The sequence below is a fragment of the Pecten maximus genome, chromosome 15 (assembly GCF_902652985.1).
Source record: "Pecten maximus chromosome 15, xPecMax1.1, whole genome shotgun sequence".
In the NCBI taxonomy this organism is placed as follows: Eukaryota; Metazoa; Mollusca; class Bivalvia; order Pectinida; family Pectinidae; genus Pecten; species Pecten maximus.
In genome coordinates, this window is record NC_047029.1 from 26,193,152 (window position 1) to 26,219,510 (window position 26,359).

At 37.6% G+C, this 26,359-nt stretch overlaps 1 protein-coding gene across 1 annotated transcript in view; it reads left to right on the forward strand.

The window, feature by feature from the left end:
* LOC117343578 (BMP and activin membrane-bound inhibitor homolog) overlaps positions 1 to 8,446 on the forward strand; it is a 37,588-nt gene extending 29,142 nt beyond the window's left edge. The window contains exon 3 of the mRNA XM_033906002.1: positions 6,567 to 8,446. Within this exon, the coding sequence (XP_033761893.1) occupies positions 6,567 to 7,039 (473 nt within the window). The 3' untranslated portion in view covers positions 7,040 to 8,446. The remainder of the gene's footprint in view (positions 1 to 6,566) is intronic.
* Positions 8,447 to 26,359: the final 17,913 nt, after the last annotated feature.

The window sequence follows — 26,359 nt, forward strand, 5'->3', positions numbered from 1 at the left end:
GATATTAAGCGACATTAGATTTCTGCCTTCAGCCAACGTATCGCGTACATAGTAACGTATGTCAACCATCCCATTCGTGAACCCGGGACGTTTCTTACTGTTAATTCGGGACGGCCGGTAGATGTTGGAAGTATATAGAGGCGATGGAAAGGCCGGGGGACATTTGTATAGACAAAAACTGTAAGAGATGTTTTAATAGAACATATTTCATTTCTTGTCTGAAAGAAATATGTAAACGTTAACCCAATGACACTATAATGCTACCTGTCACTGTCAACAGTGGGTGAATAAAAAGTCCCTTGGTACTTTTCACCAAAGAAAATAAAACATCTTATATATCATAATAAAACTTTTGGTTACGACGAAATAAATTTAACATGTCATTCTCGGTAAGCGAACTCAATTTAGAAGATATCTATTTCAATATCCATCGTTCAGACACATTGTTTGTATGTCAGTCGTGGTCAGACTTAGCCAAATGGACCACACGAATTGGGTTTTACGATCAACACGCAACTGTCCCTAGTTATCGTTATGAGAGACTGCTGTTGTTGTCATGAGAGGGAACATGGGCGATAGCAGGGTAATGTACAGGCCGATAGTGTGTAGGTACTGGTCCGCGTCACGCCGCTCGTGGAGCCTTCGGCAAACAGTACATGTAGTCGGTCGATTGGAGAGCAGACTGACTGACCACGAGCCCGGCACTGTTTATTATCATGAGTGAGAAATGGTAATTGGGTGGCCATTAACGCCTATTGTCGTACATTGGGCACACCTTCACAACACGATATACATTTGTATGTTGATATACATATAGTAAGTATACACACACATACATATATCTCCGTACATATGGGTATATACATAGATGTATGTATACATGTGTATATGTAACCTGCATTTGGATATATAATGTATTTCTTTATAACCAGGATGTATATTACAAATTTCTTAGTAGCCCGGATGTACATATATATCACCCAAATCCAAGGGTTTCGTGTTGTATTTCTTGGTAACCTGGATAATCATACAAATCTTCTAAATCCGAGGGTTCTGTACATGTCGTATAATTAATTTCTTAGCAACCCGGATGTTCATGTATATTTTCCGAGCCCAAGGGCTATACTTTCGAATATGCCTTGATACATACAAATTGCCATAGGTTTTGGGAGAAATTGATATTTAAACCGCATTTACAGTGTAACCTGTGTTTAAATAAGCATTACAGGTTAGATTAACAATGTAACTAAAACTGTCTACACATTGTTTTGTGAATAATGCAAGCTATTCAAATTCGTTCTGGGTTCGTAACCTTTGTGCTATAGATATTACAAGGAAACGACCGGTCGTGTTGCCCGGCAGGTTGCACGTGGTAGCACATGTCCACTAAGACTCTTTCCTATCCGTTAACGTTCCGATAACGAGAATTTGCGAGACATTACTTTTGTGCTACAGATCCCCACAACGCTATTTGTCTTTCTTTATGGACTGTAAATTTGAATGTCTATTAATTTTCTCGTGCGCACGTGACACCTTTATGCTATTGAACTAAATGACAGCTGATAAATGCATGTTTCACGACCAGATTATGACGTGTACACTTTATGTGCACCTTGACTTAATCGTAATGCAATTTAGTAACAGATCTTGTCTGTGACTCACCATACCGATCTTTAACATTATAATCAGTGCGATGTTGATATATCGGTACTGTCCGGAAGTGATTTTTAATTAATTTCTCAGACTTCTCCATATCCGGTTCAAGTGAATATTAAAAATACAAAGCACTCTTTGACAAATTTGAAATTTAACATACAATTCGGATATGCAAATCATAAAATAAAAACAATAAATATACAATAGATTTTATTCAAATGGCGATATAATTACAGCCTGTCCAATTATATATGATAATGAGCACTCCCTTGGAAACTTATGATAATTAGCGCTCCCTTCGAGGCCTCCTTTATAAAGGCGAATTCGTTTGATCGTGGGCACTTTGAAATTAAAAATGCTAATTATATAAATTGGGTCGCAATAATAGACGTGTTATCGTATGGAATGTATTTATGTATGTATTCCACATAGGTAAATATTTTAGCTTGAATATATTCTAATATTATGTACCATCAACCATATTACATCATAGCTTATTGTATGCTAGACTTATTGTATGACCTTTTCGAGACTTCAATTATAAAACGTAAAAATATAACGCTAAATTTACAGCTGGATGATATCGGAGATTTCCAAGCTTTGTTTCTCTTACCCTTGTAATTATATAATCTATATATTGTTGCTTTAAAAAAATATTACTGTATGGAAATACATTTTAGGGTATATAAGAAAATGAGTTTAATAATATATTTCTGTCTTTGCTTTCATTAACATGATATAAAGCAAGGCATTGTAATCAGTAGTAGCTTTTTACATGTATTTTGTGAAGATTATAGAATATTGTAATCAATTTCACAAACTTTTGCAAAAAATGTATCAAGAAATCTCTATCCAGTGATTCAAAGAAGCATTAAGAACCTGAGTGTACTTTAGGATTTTTCAGGATCACTAAATCCTTGTAATTTTTTCTCAAGTCCAAGTCAAGTACTTAATCGTAGATTTAACAATTTGTGAAACCCTAGAGGTATGTCACACAAATGAAACAGTTTATATCCCCTTGAATATATCTGGAAACTCTCCTGTCAACACAGACGGACTAATCCGGATTACGGTCCGGTTTGACAATTAGAAAACCTACCACCTGTCGTCGGTAACGGTCGGATGAACACGGCGGATTACGGTGGCGTATTGTTAGAGTATTGTGTTCGCTTGATTTAACTCTGTAAAGTAAATTTGAGGAGACGTAACCGTTAACAATGTCATATTTAATAGTAAAAATACTCTTAATCACAGACAAGGGAAATCTGTCTAAGTAGCAAGTTCATTTAAAGTCCCGCTCTCCACTCGTCCAGCTTTTGGAACGACCATGATATCATCCTGCTTCGAATTAAACTAAAATTAAACTGAAAAGATTATCAGGGCAACAATGAGAGACGTTTCGTGTCAGCTTGTTCGTCCCTGTCGTATGTATTTAAATTATTGATTTATGTAGAAGCGATACAGCGATCGCCTTAACCCTCCGTGTATGGTTTCTGCTTTCGTATTTATCACGGTAAGACCTTTGCTTAGTGCTGTACAGATATCACAGAAAGCAATAAGACGATGTTTATAGAGAACTAACACTGAAATTAAAAGCGCAAACAAAACCCATCGTTGATCTAACACACTAAAAACAAACGTTGTCAAGCCTCAGACGACCCGTATCAGGATCTCAGGAGATCTTGTAAGACAGATAGTGTATAAACTTTAAAGAGAACCCCGTAGCATGTCTTTCACCATATTTTATAGTCTCATACCAGCCAGTAATGTTGACTGACAGCTATATATATGTATTAAGTAAAATTCTATCCATTCTATTCTGTCAAACAGAACCAAGATGCGGGTATCGAAATAGGTCCTAGCCACACACATTGCTATATATATTGAAACCAACCGAATTTGTCATGTTCAGTGTCATCATTTGATGGGTTTCTTATTTAACCTTTCCACGCACGGAGCGAGATTCATGGAAAACTCCCTGCAAATGTTATCCAATTGAATCAATCTTGCTCAGCCTAAGTCTCGATTCTAGCCCGGGATTGAATTACTCTCCCTATATACCGCGAGTTAGTGTCATGGTCGATTTGTATCGCCTGATATATAGACCATGTTGAACACGTAATTTCGCTTGCGTGTTACATATATTCTGCATGATTGAAGGATAAAATTGTAGAAAGGTTTCAAGCGACACTCAAAACGAGACTCTAGAATAAGATGTATTTTGTGATTCTTGTAACTGTAAGGATGTTTCGTACATCAGGCTTTTCATTCTTTCGTAATGTAAGGTTGTTGTTTTTTGTCATCGCCGTGATTTTTTGTTTCTGACAGAATGCTGGCCGGGTCATATAAAGATGTTTCTCACATACATCATAGGGCGGTCCCTTGGTTACTGGGGATGGTAATAATTGAATCATCCCTACCTTGAGGGTGTGACTGAGAAATCTCTAACCGGAGATGATATTCTTGGTTGTCTTACAAACAATTATTTATCCTTTTTACGTCCGTGAGAAAAATAGTCAAAATAGGTTTCCTCGTGTAAGAGTTTGGCTGGCTAGCACAGCTGAGTGTTGGCCAGCCTAATTTTCGCGTATTGACATATTTTAACTGTCAGATCACCTTAGAAATGTGCAGAGACGATTTGTATATTCAGACAAACAGAACCATTTGATTACAAATATAGCCACATATAATGATGAAGCGAATTCGATACCTTGAAACAAATGAAACACTTTCTTCTGGTATCAAAGTGCGTACCTGATATCTCACCAGTAAAATAATTAAATATTATCAGTGAAGCGATGGCTTTCTAAACATGAATAGTAGGGAACGCTGTTGAATGCTAAAATACACACATACAGAATTGTACTTCACGGTAAAGCACGTGTAATGCTAACTGGAGGAGTTGAAACGTTTACTGGTGTAGGTTTGCGCGTGCAATGCTGGAACAAGTGCCCGTATCTCAAAATGTGCAGCGTATCTACACTTAGGTCCTTCAAAGGTTCCCGGGTTTAATTTAATGTTCAGCGGGGTTATTTACGAGCGATGTTTTATGTGATGGGGGCGGAGGTGTTCTCTGTATAGTAGTTTTTAACGTGGTAAGCGTCATTAAATAGAAATATCAACGGTGAGGACAACATGCAGCGTGTGTTGGCGGGATCCCGTGATATGCTATCTTATAATGTAGAGAGGGCTACAGTACAATTCTTATTTTGTTATATCATTATTTATTATCTAATCGCTGAGGTTTTATTGGAATTTACTATTAGTTCACGTTAGGTTTCTTATAGTATCACGGTTCTTGTAACCCCCAGCCTCAGTCTCAGCCCAGCCCAGCCCAGCCCAGCCCAGCCCCCAGTTCCCAGCTCCAGCTCCAGCCCCAGCCCCAGCCCCAGCCCCAGCTCCAGCTCCCAGCCCACTACCGTGTTGTACGATAACCGCCCAACCTATATTGTACACAAAGCTATATATTTGGGCATTCAATATTTTATTTTAGCTATTATATACGAAAGATATTTTATGATTCCCTACTTACTGAAACATACAAGGTTAATGCTTTACTTTTTATATTAAAAAAACTGACTTACGCTATGACCTTGACCTTTATAACACATACATGTTAGTTATTTTCAAACGCATTGGTACCATAGAGAGACGTATAGAGGATACCAATCTTTATTGAGTATGTTGTTCATTAAATATTCTTCGTGACATTGATCCAAGCAACTGACGCCCTAACACGCACCCTCCCCGCACTCACGTACCATCTGTATTCGCTGCCAGTCTGACCATTCTGTGACCTCGGTATCATCATTAACCATTCTGCTAATCCTTCGCTTTGTCTCTAGTCTCCATGTCGCCAATGGCCATGAAATATCGATGATTTGGTAGCCACTGGTCTCGTTATAATGAACCACATTATCTTTCACATCGATCGGTTATCCAGCTGCTGTAATGAAATTACATATTCACACTTAATGAAGGATTAATATTTCATATATAAGCGTCATTTCTCTTAACAAAAACCGAAGATGTCAGACCGGTTGTCTACTGAATCAATCGATACCTAGACAACATGGCGGCACAGGTCCGCTGCAACCTTGCAACCTCCCACGACAACAGGTCACTAGGGACTCTCTAATGAACGGACCCAACGAAATCGATGTATCCGGAATTTGACAAGGTTGACTACATCGCAAGCGGCGACAGACTGTCTCATAAGACAATATGTTCACATTTATCATCTAAACCAGTCTACTGTCGTAACATCAACTAACTAATAACATCAATTTAGGGAAACACATTTTACACGTCAGATTCGCCGATGCAGTAAGTGGCCTCTACTTACAACCAATAAGACATCCTTGAGTTCACGAGGAACGGAAGGGGGCCGGTGTTACGTAACTAAGAACAGCATGCACGTGCTGTATTCCCCGATATATCCTTGGCGGTGAGAAGGGGATCCGAAATCCTTAAGTCGCCAGGTCAATTACGTTGAACTAGACCCAGGAGCGATCAAAGCTCCATCTAACGGTTCAAATTACTATAGTATTTTATGATGGGCGTGGTAGAAGAGGCGACCTCTCCCGTTTTCGGTTTTGAAATAACGTGACTTCTCAATGACATCATTGTCGGTGAAACATCGAGCATTCAAGCACTTTAACTAATTGTTCTGTGTCTGCGTTCTACATGTACTTGCCTTAGTATAACCTATATGGTCTATATGCATATGAGTTGCATTAGCGATGTTACTGTCTCACATAAAAAGGCAGTAAATCTCTGTCACTTCCTACGTTTATATATTTCGCTTTTCACATTTCTTGATATTATGTGCCATGTGATTCATTAATTCATTTTTAAGTTCTTTATTATTCTTCAAGCCATTAATATATTTCAAATTTCATATTTTTCAGTTGACAAAGAGCTGAACATGGTGGCGCCCCCAGGTGGTCATGTACCCTATGCTATTCCGGATTCTGATGACCGGAGCGGCGAAAGTGATTTGTGGTTTAAAGCAGCCGTAATCGCGGTCCCGATTGCGGGAGGATTTATTCTAATTTTATTGGTGCTTCTAGCTGTGCGCATGCTCAGAACAGATTCAAGGCGACACAGACAGTTAATTCAGTTTAGACGCGAGAGGACTAGTTTAACAAAAGCACAGTTATATGTGACAGACCATTTTAGTGAAAAGACAGAGAAAAGTTCATCATCTTCAATGTTCGGAGAGAACCATAACTCATTATGCAAAGATGTTAGCGTTAAAGTGGATAAAGACGGTAAAATGTACGAGCAAGTCTGTCCGGATCAGTCCAAATCGAAACGGACGAGACCATCAATTGTTATATGGGGCAAACCACTCCAAAAGGACTTTGCTACTGTGGTATAGCATATATATATATTGTGATAAATGTTCAAATGTGTCTAAATGTGTGAGTGAACGACGCGCGTGGTAGCGTGATAAATGCACGTAAAATAGATATATATATATCAAAGTTAAGAGAGATCGGTATGTATATTTGTGAGTGTATAGATATATATATATCAAAGTTAAGAGAGATCGGTATGTATATTTGTGAGTGTAAAGCTACAGGCGTGTATGTGTTGAAAACGGAGTGATGTGATGGTATGCTTCTGGACATAAACTATCTCCGACTTCGGGGAAAGGTCTCTATGATTGGCTCAATCTGTCAAACGTGAAATTGTCGTGTAAATGAGACAGACATGTGTAACATGGACTATTCTTATTGGGCCTTTGTGTTGTACACAGTGGTGGATTAGATCAACTTCTGTTCTTCCAATGGCAACGTACTTTTAAATACACGCATGCGCGCGATATTGTGATATGTAGATTTGTATGAGTTATGTGAAACATATATGTAAAGCTGTGTTAGGTGAAACATGTGAAACATGTTTGAATGTTATTAAGTGTGAATGCTCAATGCAGAGTCTAAAAGTGTTTAATTTTGGAAACGAAGTCCGTGTTTTACGTCACGCCCTCAAAAACCTTGTTTTGGTTCAGAGGTCATAGGTAATAGTCCAGGGGGGCAACTCTTGTTCAGAGGATGCGTGACGCAATTTATAAAAGAAGAAACTGGTAGAACTTCGTTATATCGCCACTTTTTGTCGAATGACAATATAATAAGGGGATATTTTAAAATATAAAGTTTAGAGAAGTGGCAATATACCGAAGTTTAACCTTGTTTCAGCTTATACCATCATGGTAGAATGTTCTAGTTTCATATTTAAACTTTGCAGTAGGTAGGAGAGACAACAAATGGGTGTGGTCGTTGTAAATCGAGGAAATTAACTTTCTCTTTTTAAAAGGAAGTTTAAAATTGCATAACTTAATTTAAAAAATGGACTTCCTTGCAATTTGAAACAATCATACAAACAACGTTTGTCTGTCCTGGAACAAGACGGTACCCTCCTCAGTCACCTCTCTTGCATTCGCTACAGCGGAGCACAGCCCTGGCGGAGAGTATGGAACTATGTGAGGGAACCAGTCTATCTTGGAACAACTTCCAATAGATGTCGCTTTGATTATAACAGTGTTGAGGTGACATCTAGCGGATAGCGTTACAATTGCAGAAAAAGAAATGGGAGATCGGTCGAAACAAGGTTGTTATGTGAGACTAGAGTTATCTACCATGACGGTATAGGTGACGTTGTAAGGTGTTGTGAGTCGTTGTTACCGTGTGTGGTCATATTTTCATGGACTACAGAGGATTCTGTTATATTTGAAAACATTTCTATTTATTTCTTTCAAAATAAAATTTGAAAAATTTAAAACATATTTGAAAGAGTCTATTATTTTTTAAAGACGACTGTTCGTGTATTCGAAGATCGACTTCTGTTGTGTATACACTATTTACTTACAATGGTACTTGCATATAATTAGTATATTCATTTGATTACATCAAATCAGTCACTGGACACACCCTAACACAATAGAACTCAGGAGACAATAATTTCAAAGCAGATATGTCTCGGTTACTTTCCCGGAAACTTTAATCATCATACAGCAATGTTAAAGAGTTATAGATATAAGCCTATGTAGTTTAATTTTAATTGGATTCCGCTGGAAATGTGCTATCAAATTTGGGAATAATAGTTCCCGCGAACTTCGTCCTCCAATAAGTGTTACAACGTTATCACCAAGAATATGTTAAGTTAAATCAATCAATGCTTATTGTATGCTAAAGTTTTGACACGAAAGTGAAATCAAGTTCTGATTACATACTTGCTTAAATTCAAATCTCTGAACCGTAGTATTTTCATTATTCTTGGTAAAATGGTCGTTAATTTGTTTTTTTTGGTTGGTATTGTTTAACGTCCAAACAATAGCTTTGGCCATTCAAGGATGGCCTCCCCTAGCTTCGATAATGCAGTCCCTGGACGACCGACGGACGATTTCTGATAGTCTGACATGGTCGTCGTCAGAGAGTAGTGTTGGCCACGGGGACCCGGGAATTTCTTATAGTCAACATTAATTTGGACCCTCCGTAGTGTGTTTAACATAATGTAACAAATTTTCATCTGCCGACTTTATAGTGCTACCTCACTGAAATATTCTGTCATAGACATCCAGCATACTGAGATTACACTTCCGTCGGTCACATTAAACTGACAACAGGCGAACCAGTCGTCATAATCCCAAAAATGCTGAGCGTTTTAAGCATAAGTGACAACTACCATTTTATATACACTCTCGTATGTCTCGGCCATGGGACAGAGCCAAGAGCCTTTCCTAGAGGAGCGAACGCTCAATCAAGGGACAAAAATGAGGCAGTGTCAAAGGAGATATAAGCGAGAAGAAAGTTGTATTTAATGTAAAAAGATATCAAACTTTAGTCGCCTTTTACAATCATGCAATGGGGGGACAGCAGGTACAATTCTTACGCCCTACCTGCAAGGCAAGAACGACGATGGAAAACCATCCGGAGAATATCGATTTGTTAACCAAACCGTATTTTCCAACAACACCGTCATGATAGAACGAAGGTGAATATAACAAAAACACGGAGGCCCTGACGTATACAGATACCTAGTAACGCCAGACCTGATGTTCCGGAAGAATGCGCGCGACTTCACATCGAATATATTCATCTGATAAGTATACAACTTAATCATGTCATATCACATTATCAAATGTATGTTCAGAGGTTGAAATAACGGAACCAACAATAGCGATGTTATTCTGAGATACTTTGGGGTTTTGTTTTCGATCACAGTTTCAAACGTAGTGCACTTTTAACCAATACATTTTAGTGGCTTGAACAACTTAATTAACAAATGATTAATATAAAATAAATTTTAGAAAGAAACGATATATCTGTTTACAAATTTATCACTTCCGTGTCCTGTAGTCCTGCATAAAAATATAAAGTGTCCTGCCAAGCTCTAAGAGTACATAAAATGGAAATATGATTGAAGTATAGGAAACAGTTTGTCACTTTAAGTTCACTTGGTGGTTATGAATGTCACCCTAACGTCACATTCTTTTATCACACGAGAAAGAATTGCACAGGCATAAACTGCACAGATTATCATATTCGTGTTAACCCCCCGTGAACTTTCGTCTCGTTGATTGATTCGTCTACGCGAGATTGGACCGGAAGTGAATGTATCTTCACGAATGACGTCAGAGTGATTTTGTTGGGATATTCAATCATTTCGAAGAATTTGCTGTGTTTTTATTGCGAAGCCGGATTCTAGTTGAGTTATACAGATAGATGTCTTTATAGATTTCCGCACATCCACATCACGATACAGGTTTTGACGAAAAGTGTGATGGCGCCAGTGAGCGCGGTCATGAACTGGTCAACGTCTAGGCAGCGCTTGAAAGTACGTAGTCTCATAAAAAATCATTAATAACTACAAAATGTATATAATATGAAAATGGAGTTAAAACTGTCATGTCTTACGCTGATTAATAAGTGGGGACGTAAATGTAGTCACCGTGTCTGGCGATAGCAAGGTTTGACTATTAGAGACAGCAAGCAAACTGAAATTTGATGTATTGGTGGTTTGTGTGTAATCCATTTGCCTATAGGTAAGGTAACGAATGGGTGATATCTACGTATAAGGATATTACAAATATAGTGTTTAATGTGTATCACCCGGCTTCCGTGTCACTCAACATGCAAGTACAGTTCATACAAAATTATACCATCGAAATTTATTTGTCAATATTAAAATGATTCAACAACGAAACATTCTATTAATCGTACTCCAGCGAAGATAAAAACCCGCGTCTTTCGTTCCTTTATAATATCACAGTTTGGAAAGAGAACGAAATAATGATTTGTTCTACCTGTACAAGTTTGATAAAATAACAGATCAAGTAAAACAATAGACATATTATGTTTACCGAGACCATTAAATGACGTATACAAGCGTGTGGAAACCAATGATATATTGTCAACAGGTCAACATCAATTGTTTATAAGCACTATCGAACCGGAGTTAGAGGAAGCATTTGCCGACACTTTATTGGTGTATTGTAGCTTTTAAAATATTTAAAGCTTCATATTATCCACGTGTGACGTACAATGACTCCTATTTCATAGAAGTTCCGGTTAACGAATATTTCAGAGCGTCATCCTAGATTGGTTGTAGTTTTGAAATGGAAAGAGGGCAGATAACCAGTATATTATAATCCAACATGCTGAATCTGGAAGTAGAAATATCTACCAATTTGTGTCTGCGACCATATGATAAAGACCTGAAATATTGTGGTGGTCTCTATGATGACGACCGCGTCATAACCCGGAGACAAATAAGTCCTATGCGTTTAATAATTTACCAATGTGTCTCGCCATTTGTTTTTAAAGTCGTGCTGACAGACTACAAGTTATCAAATATTGATATCTGGGTTACTGCAAAATCGTCGATGTTGTCTTATAATATGTTTAATTTATGTTCGTGTTCCTTGGGGGGGAGTCAATGCTCGTATATACTAAAATGGTATTCCTCCCCCGAGTACGACATATCTACTGAAACATGTATCCGTATTATCAGCGATTATATTCAGAGTTTTAAAAGCTTTTTAAAGACTGCATCGAACCTGCCATGAAGACCTTCTAAATAAAAAATACCTGTCTATACAGACCGTCTGTATAACAAATACATGTCTATACAGACCGTCTGTATAATAAATACCTGTCTATACAGACCGTCTGTATAATAAATACCTGTCTATATAGACCGTCTGTATAACAAATACCTGTCTAAACAGACCGTCTGTATAACAAATACCTGTCTAAACAGACCGTCTGTATAACAAATACCTGTCTATGCAGACCGTCTGTATAACAAATACCTGTCTATACAGACCGTCTGTATAACAAATACCTGTCTATACAGACCGTCTGTATAACAAATACCTGTCTGTACAGACCGTCTGTATAATAAATACCTGTCTATACAGACCGTCTGTATAACAAATACCTTTCTATACAGACCGTCTGTATAACAAACACCTGTCTATACAGACCGTCTGTATAACAAATACCTGTCTATACAGACCGTCTGTATATCAGATACCTGTCTATACAGACCGTCTGTATAACAAATACCTGTCTATACAGACCGTCTGTATAATAAATACCTGTCTAAACAGACCGTCTGTATATCAGATACCTGTCTATACAAACCGTCTGTATAACAAATACCTGTCTATACAGACCGTCTGTATAACAAATACCTGTCTATACAGACCGCCTGTATATCAGATACCTGTCTATACAGACCGTCTGTATATCAAATACCTGTCTATACAGACCGTCTGTATAACAAATACCTGTCTATACAGACCGTCTGTATAATAAATACCTGTTTATACAGACCGTCTGTATAATAAATACCTGTCTATACAGACCGTCTGTATATCAGATACCTGTCTATACAGACCGTGTGTATAATAAATACCTGTCTAAACAGACCGTCTGTATAATAAATAGCAGTCTAAACAGACCGTCTGTATAACAAATACCTGTCTATACAGACCGTCTGTATAACAAATACCTGTCTTTACAGACCGTCTGTATAATAAATACCTGTATATACAGACCGCCTGTATATCAGATACCTGTCTATACAGACCGTCTGTATATCAAATACCTGTCTATACAGACCGTCTGTATAACAAATACCTGTCTATACAGACCGTCTGTATAATAAATACCTGTTTATACAGACCGTCTGTATAATAAATACCTGTCTATACAGACCGTCTGTATATCAGATACCTGTCTATACAGACCGTCTGTATAATAAATACCTGTCTAAACAGACCGTCTGTATAATAAATACCTGTCTAAACAGACCGTCTGTATAACAAATACCTGTCTATACAGACCGTCTGTATAACAAATACCTGTCTATACAGACCGTCTGTACAACAAATACCTGTCTATACAGACCGTCTGTATAACAAATACCTGTCTATACAGACCGTCTGTATAACAAATACCTGTTTATACAGACCGTCTGTATAATAAATACCTGTCTATACAGACCGTCTGTATAATAAATACCTGTCTATGCAGACCGTCTGTATATCAATTACCTGTCTATACAGACCGTCTGTTTAACAAATACCTGTCTATACAGACCGTCTGAATAACAAATACCTGTCTATACAGACCGTCTGTATAACAAATACCTGTCTATACAGACCGTCTGTATAACAAATACCTGTCTATACAGACCGTCTGTATAATAAATACCTGTCTATACAGACCGTCTGTATAACAAATACCTGTCTATACAGACCGTCTGTATAACAAATACCTGTCTATACAGACCGTCTGTATAACAAATACCTGTCTATACAGACCGTCTGTATATCAGATACCTGTCTATACAGACCGTCTGTATATCAGATACCTGTCTAAACAGACCGTCTGTATAACAAATACCTGTCTATACAGACCGTCTGTATATCAGATACCTGTCTATACAGACCGTCTGTATATCAGATACCTGTCTAAACAGACCGTCTGTATAACAAATACCTGTCTATACAGACCGTCTGTATATCAGATACCTGTCTATACAGACCGTCTGTATAACAAATACCTGTCTATACAGACCGTCTGTGTAACAAATACCTGTCTATACAGACCGTCTGTATAATAAATACCTGTCTATACAGACCGTCTGTATAATAAATACCTGTCTATACAGACCGTCTGTATAACAAATACCTGTCTATACAGACCGTCTGTATAACAAATACCTGTCTATACAGACCGTCTGTATATCAGATACCTGTGTATACAGACCGTCTGTATAATAAATACCTGTCTATACAGACCGTCTGTATAAAGATACCTGTCTATACAGACCGTCTGTATAACAAATACCTGTCTAAACAGACCGTCTGTATAACAAACACCTGTCTATACAGACCGTCTGTATAACAAATACCTGTCTATACAGACCGTCTGTATAACAAATACATGTCTATACAGATCGTCTGTATAACAAATACCTGTCTATACAGACCGTATGTATAATAAATACCTGTCTATACAGACCGTCTGTATAACAAATACCTTTCTATACAGACCGTCTGTATAACAAATACCTGTCTATACAGACCGTCTGTATAACAAATACCTGTCTATACAGACCGTATGTATAATAAATACCTGTCTATACAGACCGTCTGTATAACAAATACCTTTCTATACAGACCGTCTGTATAACAAATACCTGTCTATACAGACCGTCTGTATAACAAATACCTGTCTATACAGACCGTCTGTATAAAGATACCTGTCTATACAGACCGTCTGTATAACAAATACCTGTCTATACAGACCGTCTGTATAACAAATACCTGTCTATACAGACCGTCTGTATAACAAATACCTGTCTATACAGACCGTCTGTATAACAAATACCTGTCTATACAGACCGTTTGTATAATAAATACCTGTCTATACAGACCGTCTGTATAACACATACCTGTCTATACAGACCGTCTGTATATCAGATACCTGTGTATAAATGCCACTTCTTTCGTGTCCAAAGGTAACAAAATACATTACATATGAACCTCTGTATAAAGTTCTGATCCATGGGATGGTCTTCACAGACACCTTTGGCTGGAATTATACAAAACACGTCCGTATCGATTTGTATTTCTTTACCATTGAACTTGGGTTTACTTTTAACAAATTCCGAAAAAAGGACCGAGAGATAGTGTCGGGGAAAACAAGCTGCATTGTGTATCAAAACATTAAAAGATTCGCTATATCATAAGATTCATGTTTTGTTTAATTGCGAAAGTTGACATTAGGGTTCGTGTTTACTGCTTGATAGAGCTAAGGATTAATTTGTTCAAAAAAAAAAAAAAAAAACTATTGTGATTTGGTATATGAATGAGTGTAAAAGTTAATTTGTATGCATATACTTTTAAAGCAAATTTTCTGTCTCTGTCTTACTTTCAGCAGATAATCTTCCTATTTTGAATTATATCATTTTATTGTCATTACATAACTTCATCAGGCAGACATTGTCGACAGGATTCAAAATTATCATTTAAAAAAATGTGTCATTCACGGTGAAGTTGACCTGCTTATGACAGTTTTATTTTTCAAAGATTTACGTTTTGCAGAATTGAATTCAAAGTGACCGCATGACAGATTAGGCTGAAAAGCCCTGTCAAAATTTCATAGAAAAATGGAAATTTTGGTAAAAATTATGAACAAATTATTCAAATTAATGTTACGACTCTTACAGGATGTCAAATCTTTCCATAAAATTTGAACATTTAAAATCTTTTGTTTCGAGTTTAATAGCGTTTCGCCATGCATTCCCATGCTTCTTTGTCAACGGAACATGCATACGCCGACAAGTAGCTGGGTCACGTGACTATGTCAATCTCTCGTAGTTGTCATCTTCCTCTGGAAGTGCCAGAAACACACACAGACTATACCACGGAACAAGAATGATATCTATGAAATATCAAAACAGAACAAGCCTGTCTGATTGACGTAATTATTGTTTTTATTGAAATATTTGTTGCCATATTTTGTATCCACGTGGAAAAACAGTTAAATAGCTAGATAAACATGAAATTTTCGCGAGATGAAATGATAAAATGTCGAATTGTTTTTGCGATAACTCATTTTTACGAGTCTTCCCAAAAAATGCACGCAAGGATTTGAAATCACTAGTGAAACAAAGATGAATTTGTGCTCGTTGTTTACTAAGAATGAATATTCATGATGATATTAAACTCGCGATTGTCACCCATTCTTAAGAAAAACTGTGGTCGAGAATGAAACAAAGACGGATAAACTTGTTCTTTGCTTATAGTATTCAAATGAATATTCATGAAATTTGTTTTTACTTCTTGATTGTCTCCCTTTGCGAATCAACGCCGAAATAAATTGGATTTCGGCCTTTCTTACACTGTTCTTCGCCACCAAGGTTGCATAATAGATTATACATCAAAAGATTCCGAGATAATTATGAGAACATTCGACCAGTTTAACATTACAAAGCCATGCTAATGACCAACTGATCATAATCGTTCCTATAGACTTTAATCCCAACTACTTTTTCGGGATCATATAAATGATTTATTAATGATTTTTTAAGGATAGCTGACAGTCATTATGTTTCGGTAAATATGCTGATTGGACGTTTGAGGAAAAATGATATCAAATGAAGCCTGCTTTTGTAAATGTTAGGAATCACTATCGCATCCCAACCACGTGACAATTTCACATGACATTCGAGGGTTATTGTTATAACGTGAAGACAGCACCGAATCGCACGATCGAAAGTGATGTTTTTGAGAGGACAAGAAAAATGGGACGTGATTCAAAGAAAGGATCTTTAATGCAGCAAAATAAAAAACAAAACAAAACATGCCACATCACATTAATTATGAGACTTGATCGACAAGACGCTTGATCATTTCAGGAGCAGACAACAAGTGTCTTGTTGTGGCCGACAACAAGTGTCTTGTTGTTGGAGACTAATAGCTTATTGCCTCTGTGACCTGGTTACCTCCCCTGGCAAATTAGCCATACATTTGCGGTAGCGGGACACAACTTGGCACCATTACTGTCTCTGTTACTCTTCTTACCAAGTCAGTTGTACTAAATAAACATGATTTACAACAAAATCTGGAGACTTTTTATTGTGTATACATATGATCTATAATATATTAACCTAAACCCCGTGTCATCTACACGCCGATCAGAATATATTTAGTTCTGTCAATAACATTAATGCTGTAATACGATCCGATGGGTTCCGCAGGTATAACATAAATCTCTGTACATTATCAATAGCATTACGAATGTAATGAGACCCGATGTGCTCCGTATACAAAAGGAACAATTCTGTCACCACCACGCACACCCACTCAAACCGAGGGAGGTCTCGTTATTTATGATTATATCTCAGTTGGTAATCTTATTCATAAAGCCTCATAAACATGATATGTTACCCAGGGTGTCATAACAAACCCTCCCTGAGGATAGTTGGAACATTGTACACAGTGATTTGTGCACGTCCGCCTGGTCGTCCGTGCGTTGTCCGTCTTGATACTTTATTTTTAATTTTCAAACACTAATGTAAAAAGGTTCTATTAAAAACTCACTATACTGTCAAGTTTTCCCTGGTGGTATTTTGTAACGGAGCTTAAAAACGTAAAAAAAAACAAAACAAGGCGTATGAAGTGTTCTTTTAAGAAAAGAAAAAGGAGCCCTGGAAGATGTAAGCAGTAAACGAGATGACAAACAAAACAAAGGACATGATGTCGAGGTTCCATTGTCTATATACCATGGGACTTATGTCGAGGTTCCATTGTCTATAAACAATGGACCTTATGTCGAGGTTCCATTGTCTATAAACCATGGCCCTTATGTCGAGGTTCCATTGTCTAAAAACCATGGGCCTTATGTCGAGGTTCCATTGTCTATAAACCATTGGCCTTATGTTGAGGTTCTAATGTCTATAAACCATGTGCCTTATGTCGAGGTTCTATTGTCTATAAACCATGGGCCTTATGTCGAGGTCCAATTGTCTATAAACCATGGGCCTTATGTCGAGGTTCCATTGTCTATAAACCATGGGCCTGATGTCGAGGTTCCATTGTCTATAAACCATGGGTCTTATGTCGAGGTTCCATTGTCTATAAACCATGGGCCTTATGTCGAGGTTCCATTGTCTATAAACCATGGGCCTTATGTCGAGGTTCCATTGTCTATAAACCATGGGCCTTATGTCGAGGTTCCATTGTCTATAAACCATGGGCCTGATGTCGAGGTTCCATTGTCTATAAACCATGGGCCTGGTGTTGAGGTTCCATTGTCTATAAGCCATGGGCCTTATGTCGAGGTTCCATTGTCTATAAGCCATGGGCCTTATGTCGAGGTTCCATTGTCCATAAACCATGGGACTTATGTTGAGGTCCATTGTCCATAAACCATGGGCCTTATGTCGAGGTTCCATTGTCTATAAACCATGGGCCTTATGTCGAGGTTCCATTGTCTATCAACTTTGGGCTGTTGTCGAGGTTCCATTGTCCATAAACCATGAGCCTTATGTCGAGGTTCCATTGTCTATCAACTTTGGGCTGATGTCGAGGTTCCATTGTCTATAAACCATGGGCCTTATGTTGAGGTTCTATTGTCTATAAACCATGGGCATTATGTCGAGGTTATATCTAGGTTTTGGGATATATACTTATGTTAACGAGTGTAATTCTATCAAGGATAGGCTGTGAATGTTTAATAACAATATGCAAGACGCACCGATATAGATTGTTAAATCCCAAATATCGTTTTGTTTCGATTGAAAACTATTTTCATTGCTTTTTTAGCAACGGGATTGGGTACAAGTTGTATATCTTATTCGAAGCGTCAGCTGATTGTTCAGAAAAAAAAACCCAAAAAAAACACCATCATTTGTATTTTTTGAAAAAGTTTTCCGACATACACAAAAGTATATAATCTTAAGCAACAACAAGCATACAAGTGTAACGTTATCCCAAAGTGCTTACGATAAAAGTAGGTTTGGTTTAAAAAAAGTACACTGAATTATTGGGCAATGTTCGTGAGGAAATCAATGATGGCCGTATCTTTCACACTTAATTAGAACATAATCGTTTTTGTTGGTTAAATCTTAATTTGTCTTGAGCTCATTCCATCGCCAAACAAACTCCTAGACACTGCTGTTATATCTTCAACGATAAATAGCATAATTTAATTACTTTAAAACTCATAAATCTTCCTACTATTGAAACAGGTGTTATTTTTTTCTATTGAATATCCGTGTTTCGGTCATAAGTCTTTCACGCAGAATTAAATTCTACGTTAATTGTGGCTGGACCTGCAAGCGAACGGACTGCGCTTCACCTGCCCTCAAGAGAGAGAGGGGCGACAATGATTCATTTGGATAGTAGATCGCCCGGGGAAGACTGGCGCCAGGCACATGCGCGCTTTCATCATGAACATCCACGTGAATTATGATTGTGTGTAGCACGTGCCAATAACGTGTAGTGTTGATACACACTGAAACACTATTCAATTTAGCCGCAACCAATTTTGCACAGCAGGGGCAATGCTTCAACGACAACAGCTCATAAATAACACGCAAGTAATGGTAGGAACACAATCTGAATTAATAAATCTTATAGACTTTATTTTTTTATCCTGGTATAATAAAAGTGTACATAAACATAGGGCTAAAACGTTAACCCTAGGCGGTCATAGACACGGCTATTCATATCAAAACGTCTTACAGTAGGGGTCATAATACCTCACTCAATACCTGGCCATTATAACCGGCGCCAATTGTCCACTGATCCATTGTTTTCTCAGCAGATGGCCGAACCGCCAGTGTGTCCGACTCCGGCTCCGAAGATGTGGAGTAAAGACGCAAGTGGTGTTAGTGGAGACAGCCGTGGTATAAGACGGGAGTTCGGAACAGTACTAATTATCCCCCGTGAAACCATCGCGCTCCTGCTGTGTTACGAACAAGGCGCCACGACAAAAATGGCCGCCTCTGTGTTTTTACCCTTCTAAATGAATTCTGGAGCCACAACAGCTTAACCGAATGTCGTATTAAGTTTATTTTAGAAACACTGATATTGATATGCCCTTGGTGTATACTTGCTTGACCCGCCGAGCGATGAGTTCGCTGTTCGCTATTCGAGATCTGTACGTCGTAAAACAGAAATTTGAACAAGCAATGCGCGTGAAGCTGACCAGACATCGACATATGTGAGGTCGGATCGCTTCACAACATTGTTGCGATCTATAGTTATGAATTCTATAACAACCGTATCTTGTTTCGGTGGCTTTAATTCGGTATAATCAAAACATTCAGCTGACCACTGATGCCGATAAGCTGCCCAGTGGTGAGTCGGGGTAAATTGGCACGGTCGGTAACGGCTGGTCTGTCAGCACAAAATTATCTCGTCAACGTCTCATCGCCCTGCCGTCATTTGCCTACTGACCGTTGATATATATCGAGGTCTAGTTGTACATCATCTCTGTCGCCTCGGTGTTGATATCATTCGAGATCATTCGAGGTTAGTATGGTGCTAGCATTGTGCTAAGCCGAACGTTATTCCACAAGTTAAAACTAAATCTGCAGGTCACGTTTCAACAGTCCAGAATATAAACATGCTTGACGTTCTTTTGAATTTCAACATGGAAGTTGTTGATTCTGTTGCATTATGGGATTATTGGCTCCCTAATCAAGATGTTGATATATCTTTCGACACATCATTAATTTGCTACGTTGCTCCCTAATGTCATGGTTATACATGCTCTTAGCATCACTGACAAGTCCGAGAAGGACGAAACGATGCAGCTTAAAGCATATTTGGTTCTACTGTATCTAACTATATTGAGGATTTCTGATATCGTTTGTCTCTTCTATAATCCTTTTAATACGCTGGTCTGGTTTCACGTGTGACGAAAAAGTCTTTACATCTCTTCTGGAGCACACACATGGCTAATTGTTATTTTTTGTTTTCTGTCTGCATGGTGTATCCTCTATTCCACCTGCGACCTTCTTTTGCCTTTGAGTGAAGTATAATTGTGTTCTATGTTAGTACAACTTGTTGTTACGATACATAAGGGAGAATAATCACCAAGACTAGCGACCATAATCACTACCACCATGCGATCAACTCTAAAAGACACATACTACTTATTTAGTTGGATCAAATGGGGTTTAAAAGGCACTTTCTGTTCTTATCAATATTCCAGCAAACTACATATTTCACCAGAATGTTAATTTAACGAAACTACAGTATATACAAAAATATATTACTGATGTCTTGAAGATACGACCGGTATAAAAACATTTACACCCTTTGTCAAGAATTTACGTTTTCACTCTGGTATACCGTATAATTTGTTTACTCGCCGAGACAAATTCGGCAGTTCATCCAGAGTACATCTGGGCTTCTGCTAATAGTGCTACTAATCTAATATTGCATTTCATGCTCTGTCGGCCGGGGGGAACTGTACCAGTACCGAACAAACAGTACTGAATTCGATAATAACAGTATAAAACACAGTTGTTCAAAAAGTGATTAGCCTAACCACTGTTAACAATTTTAAATTCTTGATCAATGATTTCTGGTAATCAAAAACTAACGTAATCAAATTTTATAAAACTCTATCGCACTCGTTAGTCCCTTTCTACTTGCCTATTTTAAAGATTATACACACGGAGTATAGGTGAAATGATTTTTTCACTAATCAAGTGATTAAACGAGTCACCTTTTGAGCCACGGAAGCCCATTCATGATTCACCAATATCAGATTTGCCAAGCTGATTCCTAAACGAAGGCCCCCAATGAAGATTATTTAATTCAATTTGGACTAATCGAGGTATAACCAAGTTTCCCACAGAATCGGTCTTGCTGTGCTTGGCACGTACTTATTAGACACGTGTGACGTTCGTGAAATGCTGAGAATATATTATACTACTGTAAATAAACATCGGTACCGGGGTACCGCCATGCGATTAGTACCTTCACAGTCAGAGAGCATCCCACCAGCCGAAGTACAATTAGACACTACGTTGTCGCTAGTGATGAGTCGTCGACCCGACAAACGGAACCTTCTCCAAGACTTCGATCTCCGCTGCTACTATGACTTCAGTTCAACGAAACAATTGAAAAAATGTAACATACACATGTAAATAGCACATTTCAGTCCGTTGAATAAAAAAATATGTCTTGAACCTAATTTTGGTCCATATTGTTAAAATCCAGAAGTGCTGTTCGCAAAGAAATCAAACAGGGTTCTTAATATACCGAGGGGTACAATGACCCACTACTTGGATCATCATGGTCAGTTATTTGATCATTTTGGGTTCAGAAATAATTTAAATACTTCTACTTTCTTACTACGTTATTAACAGGGAACATTAGATTAAGTAGGGGGGACCCTTTTTGAACACCCGGTGGTCCCTCATAAATATTTTCTTTTATTTTCGCGTGTTCTTTTGATAAAAGGGGTCTCTACAAAAAGGTCAACTTCAACTAGAAATCGGAGAACAAGCCATGTCTAAGTGTTGTGTTTCGGTGTCAATATTGACGCATACGACACTGATAAATGATACTAAAACGAAACTGAGTATGAAAGGTCTTTGTTTAAATATTACCAGTTGCCTGGTCCCATAACTATGTAAAATACCAAAAACCTGGCTCTTATTGTTTATTCTACAATTAACTTAACAGAAAGTAAAATTATTTTAAATAAATAGAATGTCAACTAATGTCATGATATTCTCTTAAAACAAGGAAAGAAACCTCAGAATTGGATAATATTGCAAAAAAAAAAAAAAAAAAAATCTAATCTTGCCCGATTACAATGTTGTATTTTTGTTCTTATTATAAAGAACAGGATATTTATTTTTCAAAATGCAAGTTTCAAGTGATAATTACATTCTGATTGAATTTGATTTAAACTTTTATGTTATGCCTATAACGTTGAAAAATCGTCTCCTTGATTGTCCGGGTCGGATGTTTCCTACAATTAGAATGTACTAAGAATTCGCATTCCTTTAGAAGTCTCTGACCTTAGTCTTGGTTAAATTAAAGCTTCCAAGTACATGGCTCAAACTATTTAAATGTGATCACGGGACGGTAATCTGGTGCATTTTTATTGGGAGGGGTGGGGAGGTACACAGTTCGTCGGGAGGGGTGGGGGATGCACAAGGTTCAAAGAAGTGCTGCCACTTATCTTTAATACTCTCTAATTCACTCAAAGCTGCGCGTGCAGATCACGAGGTGGTTATGTAATTTTTGAACAGTTGAAATTGGTAAAGTGGATAATTGATGGAGCAAGAGGTATCTCCGTCGGATGAGATCTTAAATTCACGGACATTAAAATATATTTATAGAATACGCATGCGCAGTACATATAGTAGATTATTATTATAGTTTAATTTATATTTGTTTCGTCATTTTTATGAAATAGGATGGTTTAAAATAGATATTAGTATATCCTTAATGTACGATATAATCTCCGTTTTGATAATATATAATAATTATAATGAGTTTTTAACGGAAATCTTAAAGTAGTACCTATCCCGCCAGTAATGGTGCAACATCTACATGAATCCTACAATAATAAGAAAATGATCTGTTCTTATAGCGCTTTAATGCATTTTAAAACTTGTCTATTTCCCCTTCCCAGTATTTCAATATACGAAATGGATTGAATTATGTGCTTAATGCACATCCATTTGTATATTTCCACATTCGATTGGAGGCCCGTTTTGATTTCAATAACCTTATTTTACATTCCTACACGTTCGGCACCTAGCAGTACTGTCGAGTGTTAGAATGACTGAACAGCTGTATGAGGTTTTAAGGGCATTATTAAGCATTTACTGTGCATGTCAAAATATATCATTTGCAGCGATGCATTTTATAGAAGGACATTTTATTGCAGTTTGAAAAAAACTACCATGGACAGTGTTAGGTATTGCCTGAGGAATAAACATAATTTAGAAGCAAAAACTGATGTTTTCGAGTTGAAGGCTCTCGATTTACTGGAGTTCACGATGAGACTTTCGCAGAAATTTGGAAAGATCAACAAAACTGCAACCTATAAGGATAAACATTTTGAATTAATTAATGCATATCCATGTGATACCTACACAAACATAGATAAGTCTATACAGGTAGGGCGTTCCTGCTATCCTTCGTTGCATCCTTTGTAAAAATAACTGTTATCTGTTCTCTTCTTTCTCAACTACTTTTCTTCCTAATGTCCCCTCGACACTGTATCACACGAATGTTTGCCCCTTTGAGGAAGGAAGTCTGTTTTGTCTGTCCCCTGGCTGCGATATATCAAAGTCATTCAACTTGCAGTTTATGGTCTCTGCTTGAGATTCAGTTCTAAAGGGAATATACAATGAAACAGAACTGGTTCATGCCAGGGTAATAGAATGGTTTAGGGTTACTATTGCTTAATGTCCAATTAACAACTTTGGTGATGCATGTGGTGTGTGTATGTTTTGGGAGGGTCGGTATGTTCGTGTTTGTCTCCTTGTGATAGTCTAAAACTGATGTCGATTTCATAGTGCTAACTCACTGACGCATTCTGCCGAAGACATCCAGAAGGACACCTTGTCGAAGGCGAATCAGTTGTCACACTCCAAAAATTCTGAGCATTAAGAAGGAGTAGCAGCTGTTATTTTTAGAGACTTCGGTATATCTCGGACATGGAACGAAACCCAAAGCTTATTGCAGAGGTGCGAACTTTCAACAGAATGAGGCAGTGTCAAGAGATACATTAGGAAGAAGAGGGTTATTCAAAAAGAGGAATAAATATCATATCCCAAATTTAGTCGCCTCTTACGATCATGCTATGGGACAGCAGATACAACAATTACACCCTACCTGCAGGGGAAGTCAGAGAAAGGAATGAGGCTGATGGCTGGGAAAGGATGGTATTTGGCGTCTTTTATTTTTTGATCAGCCATGTAGACTTTGTCTTTCGATGACCTTCTTGTGTTGAGCTGATGTTTAAATGAAGTATGCAACATACAAGTACCATGCAGTCCAAAGCTGCCCAACATACACCACTATGTGGTGATAACGGCTTGTAATGATTCACCAGTAAAATAGATTAAATAATTGAGGACGGGGCCTTCCATCAGATCAAACTGATTTACTGTGTTTTGTTTTGCTTTATGATAACTTGTTGCTTTTCTGTCGATAATGTTAAAACAATAAATCAAGATTTAGGTCAGCGATATGGAAAATTATTGGATAAACAATCCAGTTTAAGTATGTTTATGATTTAAAATACGATTATCAATATAACAACTGGTCATGCATTCAAAGGCATCAAAGGATAATTCCTTGATTTCTAAATTCTTTCACTTTATTTCTAATCTTCTTAGTACATCTACCTCGCAGACAACAAGTCGTAATTTAATAAAACCCGGGCTCGTTATCGACCGGATTTATCAACAAAGGAAGGTCGATAGGAGTTCGGTAAATATAATTTTCGGAACGCTGACCTCAAAATTAATATCAGTAACGATGTTTTGTAATGTGGAATAACACATTTTTGGCAGAGGCCCATCAACAAAAGAACTTTATAACCGTTAAATTTTAAAAAGGCATTTAGTTCGTGCACAAAAAATGGCGTCACATTTCACCGACATCTCGGTGTCATCTTTCAATCCAATAGACGTTGTCTAATTTTCAGTGAATGGATCCTTATCTCCCTGAACTGTTTTATCCGGAATTTATGCTACCTTTAAGTGCTTATAACAAAGCGAATTATTTTAGCGTTTCTCGTGGTAACAAAAGGCCGCACCACCGTGCTGTGTAGTTGACTTTTTATTTGTAATGAGTTATTTAACATTGGAACAGGATTTCAAAATGATGAATAAATATGACACGTCGTTTTGATGATATCGGTATGATTTCTCTTGTTTTAAGGTAGACCAACACATAAAACAAATATATTTTTTCCCGATCGATTATCAATCGATATTTACTTTTGTTCCGTTTTAATGAAAAAAAACACCAGTCTACTACACTAGCACCAGGATCACTGTCCGAACAGGTGGCGTCAGTCGGAAACATAGTCCATATGTTGTCCTGTCTCGGCACTTCGCGTGTGTCACGAGACCTGCTGTCGTCTGCTTGTCCTGCAACACAACAGAAACACGCATGTATTACACGTGCTGCGAAATGAATCATGACATGTTTTAATGGGGTATATAGACATTTCTCTCTTTTTAGTTAAAATATGACAACAGACATTTTGTCATACTTGCACTGAAACACAGCAGTAAAACAATAATTCGCTTAAATCCGAATTTTGTATTACGAATCCCAAATACATATTGGCTAAGAGGTCAAACATAAAATGGTTGATGTAATTATAATCAGACAATATAATATTGATTCATTGTTGAAATACATCTGAAAAAGGAAAAAAAAGAAAAAAAAACTTTCCGCCTGTTAAGGATATATTCAAATTCCACATATTTAGAAATCACAGAACAGAAACGATATGACTCAAATCAGCCTAATACAGCTATCGGGTCCTTCCACATTGATGGTTAAAAGATGAAACCATTTGGAAGCGTGACAAGGAAGGTATGCAGAAGGACAACAAGAGGGCGACTGTAATTGCGATGGATGGTAATTAAAATGCGATTTTTGTGATGTATGGCACAC